This window comes from Rattus norvegicus, chromosome 4 (assembly GCF_021556685.1).
Source record: "Rattus norvegicus strain SHRSP/BbbUtx chromosome 4, alternate assembly SHRSP_T2T, whole genome shotgun sequence".
NCBI classification, from domain to species: Eukaryota; Metazoa; Chordata; class Mammalia; order Rodentia; family Muridae; genus Rattus; species Rattus norvegicus.
The window spans coordinates 78,438,441-78,452,193 of NC_141537.1; the positions used below are offsets into that span (position 1 = coordinate 78,438,441).

Sequence of the window (13,753 nt, forward strand, 5' to 3'; positions counted from 1 at the left end):
AGTTTGCTGCCGCGTGTCTCCTGGCCCAGGCGTCTCTGCTCCGGGAGCCCAAGTCCGAAGTGGGCCGCGGTGGACTCGGAACAGGCCTGGAGGCTGGGGGTCTCTAGAGCCAAGCCATGGAGCTCGGGGACTCGGGGAAGGTAGGACGGGAAAGGCACTGAGCTAGCCTTGCAGGGAAGTGCTCACTCGCCTGCCTCATCTGGGAGGCACTTACTCCTCCAGGTCCGAGCATCCCACTCTACTCCCCTCCCTTGGGTCATCCAACCCCTGCTTGTGGCCGCTTTGCTGGTGGACCCCGGGTGGGGTCGCCAAACATAGTGATGCCAAAGTGCTTCTGGTCTCCCTTCCTTGTTTTTTTGGAGTTTTGAAGAAGTCTTGCTTATAAGACTTAGAGGCTGGAGATAGGACGCCAGTGGGTGGGTGCCAAAGGGTGGGCAACTGAGAAATGAAGTAATTGCTTGGTGCTGCATAATTCCTTCCCAGGATAGGACTGAGAAGGGAAAAAAGGCTTCTAGCATTTTTTTTCATACTTCTATTTCTAGTTTATCTTACTTCATGCAGAATGTGGACATGGTTTTGAAATACACTTTACAAACGTGCTTCAAGGCTTTGGGCAAGAAGAGGCTTTGAGATGAGAGATGAGGTAGGATAGGGAGTGGTCTGGAGTAGAGGAGAGAGCCTTGCTTGACAGGGTTGCTAGCTTGTGGGACACTGGCAGAGAGACAGGCAGCCTCTTGGGATTAAGGTATCGGACAGTGTCGTTGGTAGCTAATTCTTTAGTATAGAGCTAGGAGCGCTGAGGCCCAGACTCTGTCTTAAATGGCACAGACAAGGGCTCTACCCAGTGAGCTACATCCTCAGCATTGCAGCCTTTATCGAGGGTTTTTTTTTTTGGGGGGGGAGGGGGCGGAAGGAATTTTCTCAACAAACTTTTTCAGGTGCTATGAGATTTTTTTCCTCTCTCCGCCTTTGTCCATCTCCACCCCTTCAGTGTCCATTTAACAGCCATTTGTGTTATGAGATTTGCACTGAGTAAGGTGTTGGAAGTACAAAAACACATAGGAAGGAAGCTTATTCCACAGAGAGCTCTCCTGTTACTCTTCCCACGTGAGTAACTTGGATGAACCTGGGAAGGTTGGCTCACAAAAGAGGAAAGGCCAGGAGTAGGTCAGGAGCCTGCCTGGTGCTGTGGTTTTATCTGGAAAGGTTTCTGCCTTAGGAAAAAATGGTTGTTTTGAAGGAATGAAATTTAAAAACCTAAAATTAAATGACACAAATCTATAACCAGGCAGAAGGGAACAGGAAAAGGGAGGCCTGTACATGCCCCGACAAGCCTAAAAAAAGCTGCCAAATCATCAGGAAGATAGCTGACCATGAAGGATAAACAACCTCCACAAGGCCACCGACCATCTGGAGCCGTCCATTCTCCCCCTTCCTCCCAACCCTCTGAGGTTAACGTGACCACCTACTAACCAAAAATAAAATGCCCCACCGAGTCGCTGGAATGTTAAATAACACGTAGCACTTGCTGATGTAAATGCGCGCCATGACTAGACCACCACTGTTTGAACTAGCCAATTGTGTGTAACCCCCGCTAAACCCTTAGCTTTCCCTAAATAATAAGCCCATGATTTCTGAGTTTTGGGGTCCACTCCTCTGTCTCCTGCGTGAGACACGTGTCGGCCCGGAGCTCCGTACTATTAAACTGCCTCTTGCTTTTATAAGACGGTCTCTCATGTTTCCTGGGGTGCGTCATCCTGAGACTCAAGTAAGGTTCTTTCAGTTTTTGTTTGGTTGGTTTAAGCGTCTCTTCCACTCTCCCTCTCCTCCAGTTCACTAGCTACAGAGATTTTTCAGATCTAGCAGCCTACAGAACATCTGGGTGAAGGCAAGTTCAACTGGATCCCTACGGGATGAAAGCTGTCTGGCCAGCCTGTGTTAACACACAGGCACTCACTAAAAGGAATGTCTATTTGTTTCTCTTGGGTAACATCTTCAGATTGACTTGGATTGAACCTGAATTCAGATGAGGAACTGGGGCAAGGAATATTTAAATTAGTGGTTTAAGGTTAATTTCCAAGCTCTGCTCAGTAGTAGTCTTCCTTAACCTTTAACAAGAAAAGAGAGGAATATAGATATCTTAGGGGAATCAAGAGAATTTGATTTTTTTTTTCAGGTCCAACCACTAATTGAAAACTCTCAAATCTCAGAAATTTTTCCCTTGATCCCAGTTTGGGCCTGGCATGAGCATCTCAAACCTCAAAGCTCACTCCCAGTGACACACTTCCTCTAGCAAGGCCACACCTACCCCAACAAGGCCACACCTCCTAATAGTGCCACTTCCTGTGAGCCTATGGGGTCCATTTTCATTCAAACCACAGGAGAAAGGAGACTGGCAAAAATGTGTAAAGATACATTGCAAAGCAGTAAAGAGACAAAGGCCTGGGTAGAATGTGAACGTGGGGGTGGGGGGAGCAGGAGTGACTCCTGTGGGGTAAGGTAGAGAGAAGAGGGTTGGGGCGTTTTGATGTTGAATAGAGGGACCTGCTAAAATAGAGTATCCAGACACACTTTGCATCCTACATAGGTAAGGGATTTCTCTTCTTCAAGTAGATTTGAGGTTTTATACCACAGAAGCAGAAGGTGTTTGCCATGATGTAGCTTAAAAGAGGGGTACCAGGTATCTGTGGATCACTCTGGCTGCAAAGACACTTTGTTCCATGTTCAGTGTCCGCCTGGTTGTGCTGCTAAGGAGATAGGACCTTAGCCTTCATTCTGGCACCTTCTCAACCTGAGGAAGCAGCAGGAAAAGGAAGCCTCGTGTCCCTGGTCACGAGTTGAGATTTCCATTTGCTGGTTGCTTTGTTTTGAGAGCTAGGGTCTCGCTATGCATCCAGGCTGACCTTATATCATCCTCCCCCAGCCTCCCCGCTTCCAGGCAGGTGTGCTCTACTGTATCTTCTGGTCACAGACTACTTTTTAAAATTTGGACCCATAAGAGTAGGCTGCACTCTGGTCCTGGTGTGCAGCATTGATCCTGGTGTCTACTTTCTCTCTCCCACGGCTTCACGGTAATCCCCTGGGCTGTCTTGCATGAGCTTCATTCCCATTGCGGCTCCCTTTCAGTAGCCTTTGGAAGACTCAAAGCTCAAAGGCACAAATGCTTATTTTAAGTGGCTGTTTCACAGTCTCATTCCCACACTCTGTAGTATTACGTTGTGTGCATGCATGTGGGTCAAGCAGAGAACAGCTTGCAGGAGTCAGTACTCTTCCTCTACCGTATGGTTTCCGGAGACCTGACTCAGGTCGTCAGGTTTTGCTGCAAGTGTCTTTACCTGCTGAGCCATTTTGTTGGCCCTGACGACTGCTTTTAAAACTGTTCAGTTTTTACATATTTGTAGACAAAATTTTGGTAGGTCATATACCAAATAATAGTGATTCTATTTCACTGATGAGAATGATATGAAACATTTTATCCCTGGGGGTTGGAGAGAGGGTTCTGCAGTTAAGGACACTTGTTGCTCTTGAGGATTCAAGTTCAGTTCCTGGCACCTATATGATGGGTCACAACCATCTGTAATGCCAGTTCCAGGGGATCTGACGCCCTCTTCTGACTTTTCCAGGCACTAGGCATGCCTGTGGTACATGTACATACATGCGGGCAAAATATTCATACACACAAATACTGTAAACAAAAATTTTATATATTTTTATAAGATTCATTTATTTAATTTATATGAGTGCACTATCACTGTCTACAGACACACCAGAAGAGGGCATCGGATCCCATTACAGATGGTTGTGGGCCACCATGTGGTTGCTAGGAATTAAGCTCAGGACCTCTGGAAGAGCAGTCAGTGCTCCTAACTGCTGAGGCATCTCTCCAGCACCCCAAAATTTGTTTTTTAAAATAAGGAGCAATTGAGAAAGACACCTAACATTGATTTCTGGTCTATAAGTTCATACATATGGACACTCATACATACACACAATGTAAAAATGTAGATTTTCTAGTCAGCCTCATAGAGAAGACACTGATTGAGTTCAGTGGCTGGGACTTCCTAATGTTTTTCCACTGTGATTTGCACTCATAGAGCAAGAGAGATTGGTTTCAGGCTGTGTATGTATATCGATAATGCTTCCTACCCTGACCCACACATGGGTAAATCCATACAGTAGAAGCTCTGACTGCCAGTGTGGACGATATGTCTCATAGGGACTTGACACTTAGTAGGGTTTTTTCCTTTCAGGTTCCTGTGACCTTTGATGACATCACCGTGTACTTGCTGCAGGAAGAATGGATGCTCCTGGGTCAGCCACAGAAGGACTTCTCTACTTCTGACAAGCTGACAGCATCTCTAGGTATGGATTCTGCCATCTCTACTACCTCTTGGTCTAGATCAGTGTCCCCTGCCTCATCTGGGCCACGACATCCTGGAGAGGTTTTTGAAATTCTTTGGCTGCTCTGGGGAACTTTGCCATCTGTTCAATCCCAGTCCTTTTCTTCTCTTTTTAAGTCGGCCAGGAAAAATAGGGAATACCTGACTGCCTAGTGCTTTGTGCTGTTTCCCAGTGCAGGGTGGGAAACAGCCTGTGGATCTGTGGCGTCCCCAGGACTCAGGGAGGCCAGAGCATCGGTCTTGCAAACCTCATCTCTCACAGCTCTACACAGTGACACTCAACTGCTTGTGACCTCTGAGCCTTCATCGTCTTCTTAAGACAATTTAAGGAGATTAACTTTGTACAAATGTAGGTATTTTTCATCTCTTCTGTCTTAATTTCTATATACACTTCTCTGCTTTTGTGCTGCCTTTTGTGTCAAGGACGGAAGATTCAGAATGTTGTGTACACATGTGTTCCATAATCCAATGTTGTGTACACATAAGTTCCATAATCCAAAAATCTACAATCTGAAATACTCCAAACTCTGAAACTTGCACTCAACTCATGGTTTTTTGATTTTTGAAGCATTTTACACTGGGGTCCTCTACTAGTAAAGTGCAAATACTTAAAAATCTGAAAAATTCCACAATCTAATAGCCTCATGTAGCTCAGGCTGGCCTCAAATTCCCTATATGGCCAAGAATGACCTTGAATTTCTGATCTTCCTGGATCTACCTCCTCTGATTGAACTCAGAGCCCTGTCCTTTCTAAGCAAGCACCCTATCAACTGAACTACATCCCTAGTCCCCATGGCCCTGAGCCTTTTGGTGAGGTCACCGCCTTGTGTTTCTTGAATGCAGCCTAATGACTGTTGCTCATGCCTTTCTCATTCCACAGAGGGTGGGCGAAGGCATGAGAGCTGTGACCTCAGTGTTGTGTGGGTGGTGGGGTTGTAGCTAGCCTGGGTCCTGTCTCCATGCCTGGATGGAGACCACCAAGATGAAAACCACCAAGTCCCTGAGGCTTCAAGCTGTAAAAGGTAGTAACTCGCAGGCTGGCTTTGGCTCACAGTGGGAGTTCTGTTCCACTTTGCCGTGTTGTTTCAGCTTTTACCGTTTTAGTTTGGACTCTTTAACATGTTTAAGTTGCCAATATTGAGCTTCGTGTATATGTATAACTCTGGCATCTCTTGGCAGAGGAACTGTGTGCCAGCGCTGGGTCTGGGTCTCACATAGTTGCCTCTTACTTATTTATATATTTTATTACATGTGCACGTTTGTCTGTTCATCACATGTGTGCCAGGTACCCACTGAGGGCAGAAGAGGGTGTCAGATCCCCTGGAGCTGGAGGTATAGATGGTTGTGAACTGCCGTGGAGTGCTAGGAGCTGGGTCAGGGTCCTTTGACTACTCAGCCAGTGATCGTAACTACAGAGCCATCTCTCTAGCCCTGTGAACTGACGATCTAATGTCATTTTAGCTTTGCCTGTGCCCCTCCTTGGTTTTGTCTGCTTCCCATTCTCTTAGGGGGTCTCACAGCAGGGTTTCTAAACCACTAAGCAAGACCACTTGGTTCTCACTTTCTTACACCACCCACAGTCTCAACACTGAGGACATCCCAGGCAGAACTCCTCCCTCTCTGTGTTAGGACTTGGAGCCAAGCCCTCATGGCTTTTCTGTGTTCCCAACTTAGGACCAACTGCTGCCAATCTTGAGCTATTCTGTGGTTTTTGGCTAGGCAGCATGCAGGGCCAGAGGAGTCTTCTGAACCGTCATCCTGGTGAGTGTGCCGTGTGCACAGAGGCCATGGGCATCTACTGACAAGGAGCAGGGTGGGACCAGTAAAGGCCAAGTTCCCCGTCTGCCTGTTCTCCACCACGCACAGTAGGAACACTGCCCTTCCCACAGACGTTGTTACCTCATCTGATGCTTCCCTCGCCTGCCCTTGTAGTCTGCCCTCTCAACCCCTTCCTGTGGTTTTTGTCTGTTAGCATATTTGTTTATACTGGAAATTCCAAGGAGGTGTGACTGTCTCACCTCCTGCTTTATTTTCAGTGCCCATAACAGTGCCTGGCACACAGTAGTAGTGAAATTGTTACAAAGTGAAGGAAGAAATGAGTGAGAGCTGTTCGCTAAGTCCTAGGGCTGGCAGCTGTGTTTTAGGAGATGACAGAGTTAACACAGTTACTCTTGTGGGAACATAGGGAGTAGGGCTCATGCCCTTGTTAGTCAGATCCACAGAGTTTGCTCTCTCTTGTGGTTTCCTCAGATAAACCACAGGCATCTTTCGGCTGCTGCGATTGCAAAGAAACACAGAGGCCCATTTGTCTCCCCTTGCGTGGCGCTTCATTTTGGTCGTAACGGCTGTAAATAGCTTTGTGTTCAGTTTTGTAGACGGAACAAAAACACTGAGGCCTTGGCCACTGACCACTGACACGTAGGCCGGTGCCTAAGAAGTGGTGTCAGGGAGTTATAATTGTCTATTTCATCTCCTGGAGAGAAAGAAGGTGCCATCATACTTTGAAGAAGAAAAGTCTTCATGAGGGCATGAGAGTTTTGAACTTCAAAAGGTTAGGGTGTAAAAGAGGGAGCTGAGCCCTGAGCTTGCCTGCATCACCAGATAGAACTGCAGTAGCCCCATTTATTTGCAGTGTGTAACCCCCTCTTTTTTCCATGATGTCTCTCCATAGTTTCAGATAACTGACTGTCAACTATGGTTAAAATAATACAGTAAGTTTATTTTTACGTTATGTTTTGTTATTGTTATAAATGAAATGTTACCACTTTTATGTACAGATGGGACAAACACAGTATATAGAGAATCTGGGACCCTCCATGACAGGCATCTGCCAGGGTCCTGGAACAGTCCCTGAAGACAAGGGGTACTGTTGTACTCAGTGCATTGCAGTTACCAAATGCTATCCATCGTAGGGTCGTACGTATGCCCAGGGGATGAATGGCTGTCTTGCCTTAGAGTACCTGGGCAGAATGCTGGGGCCTCTATGTCAGGCCCAACCCAGAGGGAAGTTCCTACAGAGTGACACTGTGGTCCGGTTCTTTGGTCTTTCTAAACCCTGTGTTTCCATGCTCTCGGGGTTTTATCCTAAGTAACCTCTGAACTAGGACAGGGCTACTATTCTAGGTGGCCTTGATCAGAGCTCGGCGGTGGCCATTTGGTCCAGTGTATCTACCCTTTACATTTTATTTGAAGGAAAACAATTTCTTTAAAAGCACACCTGTTTGATTTCTTTTTGGGTTAGGCAAGATGTGTATGAGGCATCTGAGACAAGTGAAAGTGGAGATTAGAATATTATAATATTTTTTGGAGTACGTAGAGAGGAAGTGGTGTGCTATTTTACACTGTGTCCTACCTTCTGTATACCTGATGACTCTCAGACCATAGGATTTCTAACTTCATTTTCCTCCTTCCTCAAAAGGAGAAACCCATGTGAACTATATGGAAGAGAGAGAGAAAGGACAGTACCTGCCACCTCAAAAGAAAACTTGCCATGCTCCATACTTCAGTACTGAGAGCAGCACAATGGAGAAAGACTCGACAGGAGGAAACAGGAAACCCCCAAAGCCCCGCTCTATCCAGAAGTCGTGGTTTACAAAGTTTCCATGGTTGATCATGAATGAGGAACAAACAGCCCTGTTTTGTGCTATCTGCCGAGAATACCCATCTGTCAGGGACAAAAGGTCACGGTTAATAGAAGGCTACAGGGGACCATTCAAGGTGGAAACTCTCAAATACCATGCCAAGAGCAAGGCCCACATATTCTGTGTCCATGCCCTGGCCGCCAAGGACCCCGTCTGGGCAGCCCACCTTCAGAATCTCAGGGAGAGTCCTGCAGATCTCCTGGCCAGCCCTGAACACCTCCTCACTGCAGACAATCCCACATTTTACCTGCCAGGGCCTCTGGGAAACTTTGATGGCATAGATGAGCTTCTGTCTAGCCCAAGAGCTGAACCAGAGGACACCTCAGGGAGTGGAGCCATCCCTGCATTGAGTTTAGACTGCGAGTCAGATCTGAGGCAAAAAGAAATTGGCAGTGACATCCTCAGTCCCTCAAATGGCAGCACATTATTCAAGGACAGTACTGATTTCTGCAGCCAGGTAACACGTTCACTGATTGTCGTGCCGTGGAGAGGGCTCTGTACTGAAAGTCACATAAAATGCAAGATGGCGATGGGAAAAAGAAGAGTAGCAGTACTCAGCACTGACCTCACAGTCACCAGAGCTCTCATGCTTTTACATGTTTTGATCTTTTATTTATTTTTATTTTATGTATGAGTGTCTGCCTACGTGTGTTTGTGCATCACATGGGTGCAGTACCTGTGGAAGCCGGAGGAGGGTATCAGATGCCCTGGAACTGGAATCATAAATGTTAGGAGCTGCCATGTGTGCTGGGAACTGAACCAGGTCCTCTGAGGAGCAGCAAGTGCTCTTAACCAGGGAGCGTGCGTCCAGCCCCAGCTCACATTACTTTAATGCACAAGGTGTTGCTTTAAACACTTTACAGGCATGAAGTCATTTAAGTAGGACAACAGCTGGGGTATCTTCTGTTTTACAGACAGAGAGGCCCAATCCTAACTTCTGATAGAAGGAATGGTGATCTTCATGCGAGAACTCAAAAAACAGTTCACTGTCACAAACTGAGCATAGGCTATGCTGAGATAGTCCACATCTTTAACCTTTTTTCCTTCCTTCCTTCCTCCCTTCCTCCCTTCCTTCCTTCCTTCCTTCCTTCCTTCCTTCCTTCCTTCCTTCTTTCTTTCTTCTCTCTCTCTCTCTCTCTCTCTCTCTCTCTCTCTCTCTCTCTCTCTCTCTCTGTATAACTGCGTTGGCTATCCAAGAACTTTCCCAGTAGACCAGGCTAGCCTCCAGCTCATAGAGATCTGCCTGCCTCTGCCTCCCGAGTGCTGGGATTAAAGGTGTACGTCACCCAACTGGCTTAATATTGCAGAGTTTTCACAAGTGATTAGCAGTGGCTAAGATTTGGTGAATTCACCATGTTTGGTGAAAATTAGCTCAGGAAGAAATGACTTCCAGGAGTCCAGCACCCACAAGCCCTGCCCAGAGCCCTTGTTCTTTCCTTCCATTTAGTACAGGACTGCTGGACCCCAGTGGATGATGCTTCCCTTGCATTTATTCCATGTTTACCTAATTTCCTGGAGAGTCGGCGGCTAAGGAAACTGTTCTTTGGAATTTTTGAGTGACTCAAATCCTCTCCAGCTCTCAACTGTTGCAAGCAAGTAGGATTTAACAGTGGACGATCAGGGGTCAGTGGGTAGTTCAGCTGTTCCTCACAGCTATCACCGTAGGGAGCCTTCCACCGTGGTCGAGTTTTTCCAGAATCCAGAGGAAGAGCAAAGCATCTCTTCCCATTCTTGTTTCTCAGTGTTAGGAGATAACAATGACAGGTCTGCTCTTCAGAGCCTCAGGACTCTGGGAGTGTGGTGTGGGTAAAGCCCTCCTCAGTTATAGGCATCTCTCGTTCTTTTAACTGCTGCTTCCTTCACATCTAATTGGGGGATCATGGAGACAGGGTCCCCTCTATAGCTACAGTGGGTATAAGGTGACCTTGGGACTCCAGGGGTCAGTGTACAATCAGAGATGCTGTTCTGTGAGTTTTTCTCTCTCTTGAAGATCCTTAGTCTGACTGAGCCAGGCTCGTTTAACCACCATCTGGAGTTGTAGATTCGGTGACTCTCAGCAGGGAATTCGTTCCTGAGTCTCTTGCTGTGCTTCCCAGGAGAAAGGTGTCTTCAGAACGCTGCAGCCATGCCTCGTGTCTCACTCAACAGTGGGCGGAGTAATGCTGCTCTTTGTTACAGGAGCCTCCTGACCAGGAGTGGCTGGAGGGTTTCAGGGAGTCCGGGGAGCCCCCTGCCACATTTGAGGACTTGGCCGTGTATTTCACTCGGGAGGAGTGGAGCCTGCTAGGCAAGCAGCAGAAGGAGCTCTACAGCGATGTGATGCGGATGAACTATGAGCTGCTGGCTTCTCTGGGTAAGGCTTTTACACTCTACTGTCATTGGCTGGGGGACCTCGGGGACTTCAGCTGTGGCCTTCTCCCATTTTTGCCTTTTCCCTGTGAGTGGAGAATGAGCCCGTGTTCTGTCCCTCAGAACACTGCTTGCTTTGGGTCTGTATCACCTCTCCATTCATCTTCCTGTCCCTGCGTACCCCAGTCTTCTACTCCCACTCATTGGCTATCAGCCATATGCTGGGGGTTCAGGGCTTTTAGGGACCAGTGGACAGTGGCATCCACAGTGAATTCCATAAGAGGTCTGGCAGTACCTGGGGCTACTGGCTACTGGTGACAAGTCTGGTGTGGGAGAGAAGAGTCAAGAAGCCTTCAGAGAAGTGTTACAAGGGACATAAATCCAGGTTCCCCTGGATGGAGGAAGGGCACCTAGACAGGACAGAGGATGTGAATGGCATAGCACAGCCTAAAGACAAAAAGGCCTCTCAGGATTCCCACCCCACCTCAATAGCCTGAGGCTCTTCCATTTTTCCCTGCCAGCACCGGGGCCTGGGCATTAATGTCAGGAGGCCTGGGCCTTGGAGAGTTATGAGGGTAGCAGAGCTGTACGGACTTCTCCTGCATCTGTTCCTCCTCCTTCACTTTGCGTCTTTGTGGCAGACACCCCAGCTTGTCATGCAACAGCAGATGGGGAGAGAGCTGTTGTGTTCTAGAACTGCTGTTTCCTAATTCCATTCGCACTGGTTGGAAGCTGGCGGGCATGCCACTGTGTACACACAGGAACTGCAACAGCACCTCTTGTAACTTCTGCTGCGGAATGACTTCTTGATTGGCATGTCCCTTTGTTTATGCTACAGCTATAATCTGGATTACTTCCTAACACTTTTTCCTTTGTTCTTTTTTTTTCAGTGTATGAGTGTTTTGTCTGCATGTGTATCTGTGTCATGTGTTTGCAGTACTGATGGAGACCAGAAGAGGGCGCCACATCCCCTGGAATTGGAATTACAGATGGTTGTGAGCTTCCGTGTGAGTGCTGGGAATTGAACTTGGGTCCTCTGGAAGAACAGGCAGTGCTCGTAACCACTGAGCCATGCCTCTAGCTCTACTTTTTAACATTCTTCTTCTATATACTTGTTTTTATCATCATTCATGACTCCATAATTATTCTTATGTGTGTGTGGTCCAGGGCTTGTGTGTGCGAGGTTAATGCTCTGCTACTGCAGTGCGCCCACCCACGGTGGGTGCTACTGCACTGCATAGAAGGCTCCCCGGACATTTCAGAAGTTACTTAGGTAATCGTTCTCTCATGGTGACAGAGGACTTGTCTTTGTCCCCCAGGCCTGGGTACCTGTGAATGTGGCTTACTTTCAGAACACCAGCACCACAATGGTACAGCTAGGCAGCAAGACATTTTTGTTCCTTGTATATCTCAAAGCAGTACAATCTTCGTCCGTCTCAGTGCTTCAAAGTTCTCTTTTGGTAGTTATTCCCCCTCAATTCTCATGTCTGGAAGCGGAGGCAGTGGCTTTGCTGTGGCCTGAATGTCTGCCAAGGACTGGCCTGATGTTGAAAGCTTTGTGTATGTTTGATGCGATACTTAAGCCCACTCTGCAAGTAGGCAGTAATGTTTTCCAATCGAGAGTAGCCCCCAGATCGTAGTCTTTTGTATGGTAAATGTCCAAAGTGAATCCTACGCTTCTGACTGAGTGCACACTGGACTCGGGTAAGGTCCTTAGTTTGTGTGTTTGTTACTAGCTGGACTCCCTCTCTTGGAATGGGCACGTTTGTGGCCATCATGTTGGTATTTAAATGATGGTGCCACGTAACATAAGGTCATTTAAAAGGCCGAGCAATGTGAGATTCCAGTCTTTTAGTCTTTCTTCCCCGCCCCAGCTGGTGGATGGTCTGCCTCTTTCTCACCTTCCTGTGGGTCTCTGTTGATCTTGTCACCTTAGAGAGAAGTGGACGGACATTTGGGCCACACACTTCCTTTGTTCTCACTTTAGTTTATCTCCCACCCCCACCTCCACCCCCTTCTGCTTCTGAGAGTTTATAATGGGAAAGACAATTACAGAATTAAAATGGGGAAAATGTTATTTCAGAGTTTGGCATTCTTGAATATGGCTTTTATTTTGGTTTGTGGTGCTAAGGATGGAACTGTAGGCCACACCTACTCTAGGCAATTGCTTTACCACTGTGGTGGTTTGACTGAAAATGGCCCCCATATAGGGAGTGGCACTGTTTATTAGGAGGCGTGGCTTTGTTGGAGTAGGTGTGGCTTTGTTGGAGGAGGTGTGGCCTTGTTGGAGTAGGTGTGGCCTTGTTGGAGGAAGTGTGTCACTGGGGGCAGGCTTTGAGGTTTCAGATGCTCAAGCCAGGGCCATCATCACTCTTCCTGCTGCCTGTCCCCTCTCATATAGAACTCTCAGCCACCTTTCTAGCACCATGTCTGTGCACTGACATGCTGCCCACCATGACATCTGAACTGTAAGCCAGCCCTAATTATAAGACTTACAGTGATATGGTTTCTCTTAACAGCAAAAACCCTAAGACAATCACTGTGTTAGGGTTTCTCTTGCTGTGAGCTGTCTTAGTTAGGATTTCTTGCGCTGTGACAAAACACTGTGACCGAAGCAACTTGGGCAAGAAGGGGTTCATTTGGCTTACACTTCCGTATTATACTTCATCAAAGGAAGTCAGGACAGGAACTCAAACAGGGCAGGAACCTGAAGGCAAGAGCTAATGCAGAGGCCATGGAGGGGTGTTACTTACTGGCTTGCTTGGCCTGCTTTCTTATAGAATCCAGGCTCCTCAGCCTAGGGGTGGCACCACCCTCTATAGACTGGGCTCTCCCATCAATCATTAATTAAGAAAAGCCTTGCAGGCTTGCCTATAGCTCAGGCTTACAGAGGCTCCCCTGTCTCTGATGACTCTAGCTTGTGTCAAGTTGACATAAGACTGTCCAGCACAGTTACTAAGCTACATCTCCAGCCCTGGACCTGTTTTCAAACAGACATTTCAGTTTGGTGCGACTATTAATATTAATTAAATTACTTGTACTAGTTTGGTAAATTTAATGTTAATTTCCATCTGTTTAGCTGTTGTATGGCTCAGAGATTTTCAGCCGACACAGACTTCTAGTTATAACCGCTCCCCTGTCAGTCATGAGCACCTGACTGTTCCAACAGTGCTAAACCTACAGAGGATAGTTATCGTCTCAGAGAGAAGAGGCCTTGGCTCTGTCTGATTTTTCATGGTGTCTATGCTGACACCCAGTGCCTGGCACATGCTGGGCAAGTGCTCTCCCTCTGCGTTCCATCCACTACCTATCCCGCTCTCAGTGTTAACTGTGCCTGTCCTGCCCTCAGTGTCAACTGTGCCC

At 47.3% G+C, this 13,753-nt stretch overlaps 1 protein-coding gene across 6 annotated transcripts in view; it reads left to right on the forward strand.

The window, feature by feature from the left end:
* Positions 1 to 13,753, forward strand: part of Zfp862 (zinc finger protein 862) — a 29,067-nt gene continuing 15,314 nt past the window's right edge. For 4 of the 6 annotated variants that reach the window (XR_015686534.1, XM_087659732.1, XM_087659730.1 and 1 more), the window contains exons 1-4: positions 1 to 140; positions 4,251 to 4,362; positions 7,819 to 8,498; positions 10,220 to 10,394. Coding sequence is in view for 5 of the 6 variants with exons in the window: in XM_087659732.1 (XP_087515858.1) it covers positions 117 to 140; positions 4,251 to 4,362; positions 7,819 to 8,498; positions 10,220 to 10,394 (991 nt within the window). In the remaining variant the exon portion in view is untranslated. Of the gene's footprint in view, positions 141 to 4,250; positions 4,363 to 4,662; positions 4,750 to 6,074; positions 6,162 to 7,818; positions 8,499 to 10,219; positions 10,395 to 13,753 lie in introns of those variants that run through there. The other 2 variants (XM_087659735.1, XM_087659733.1) reach the window with 2 other exon arrangements.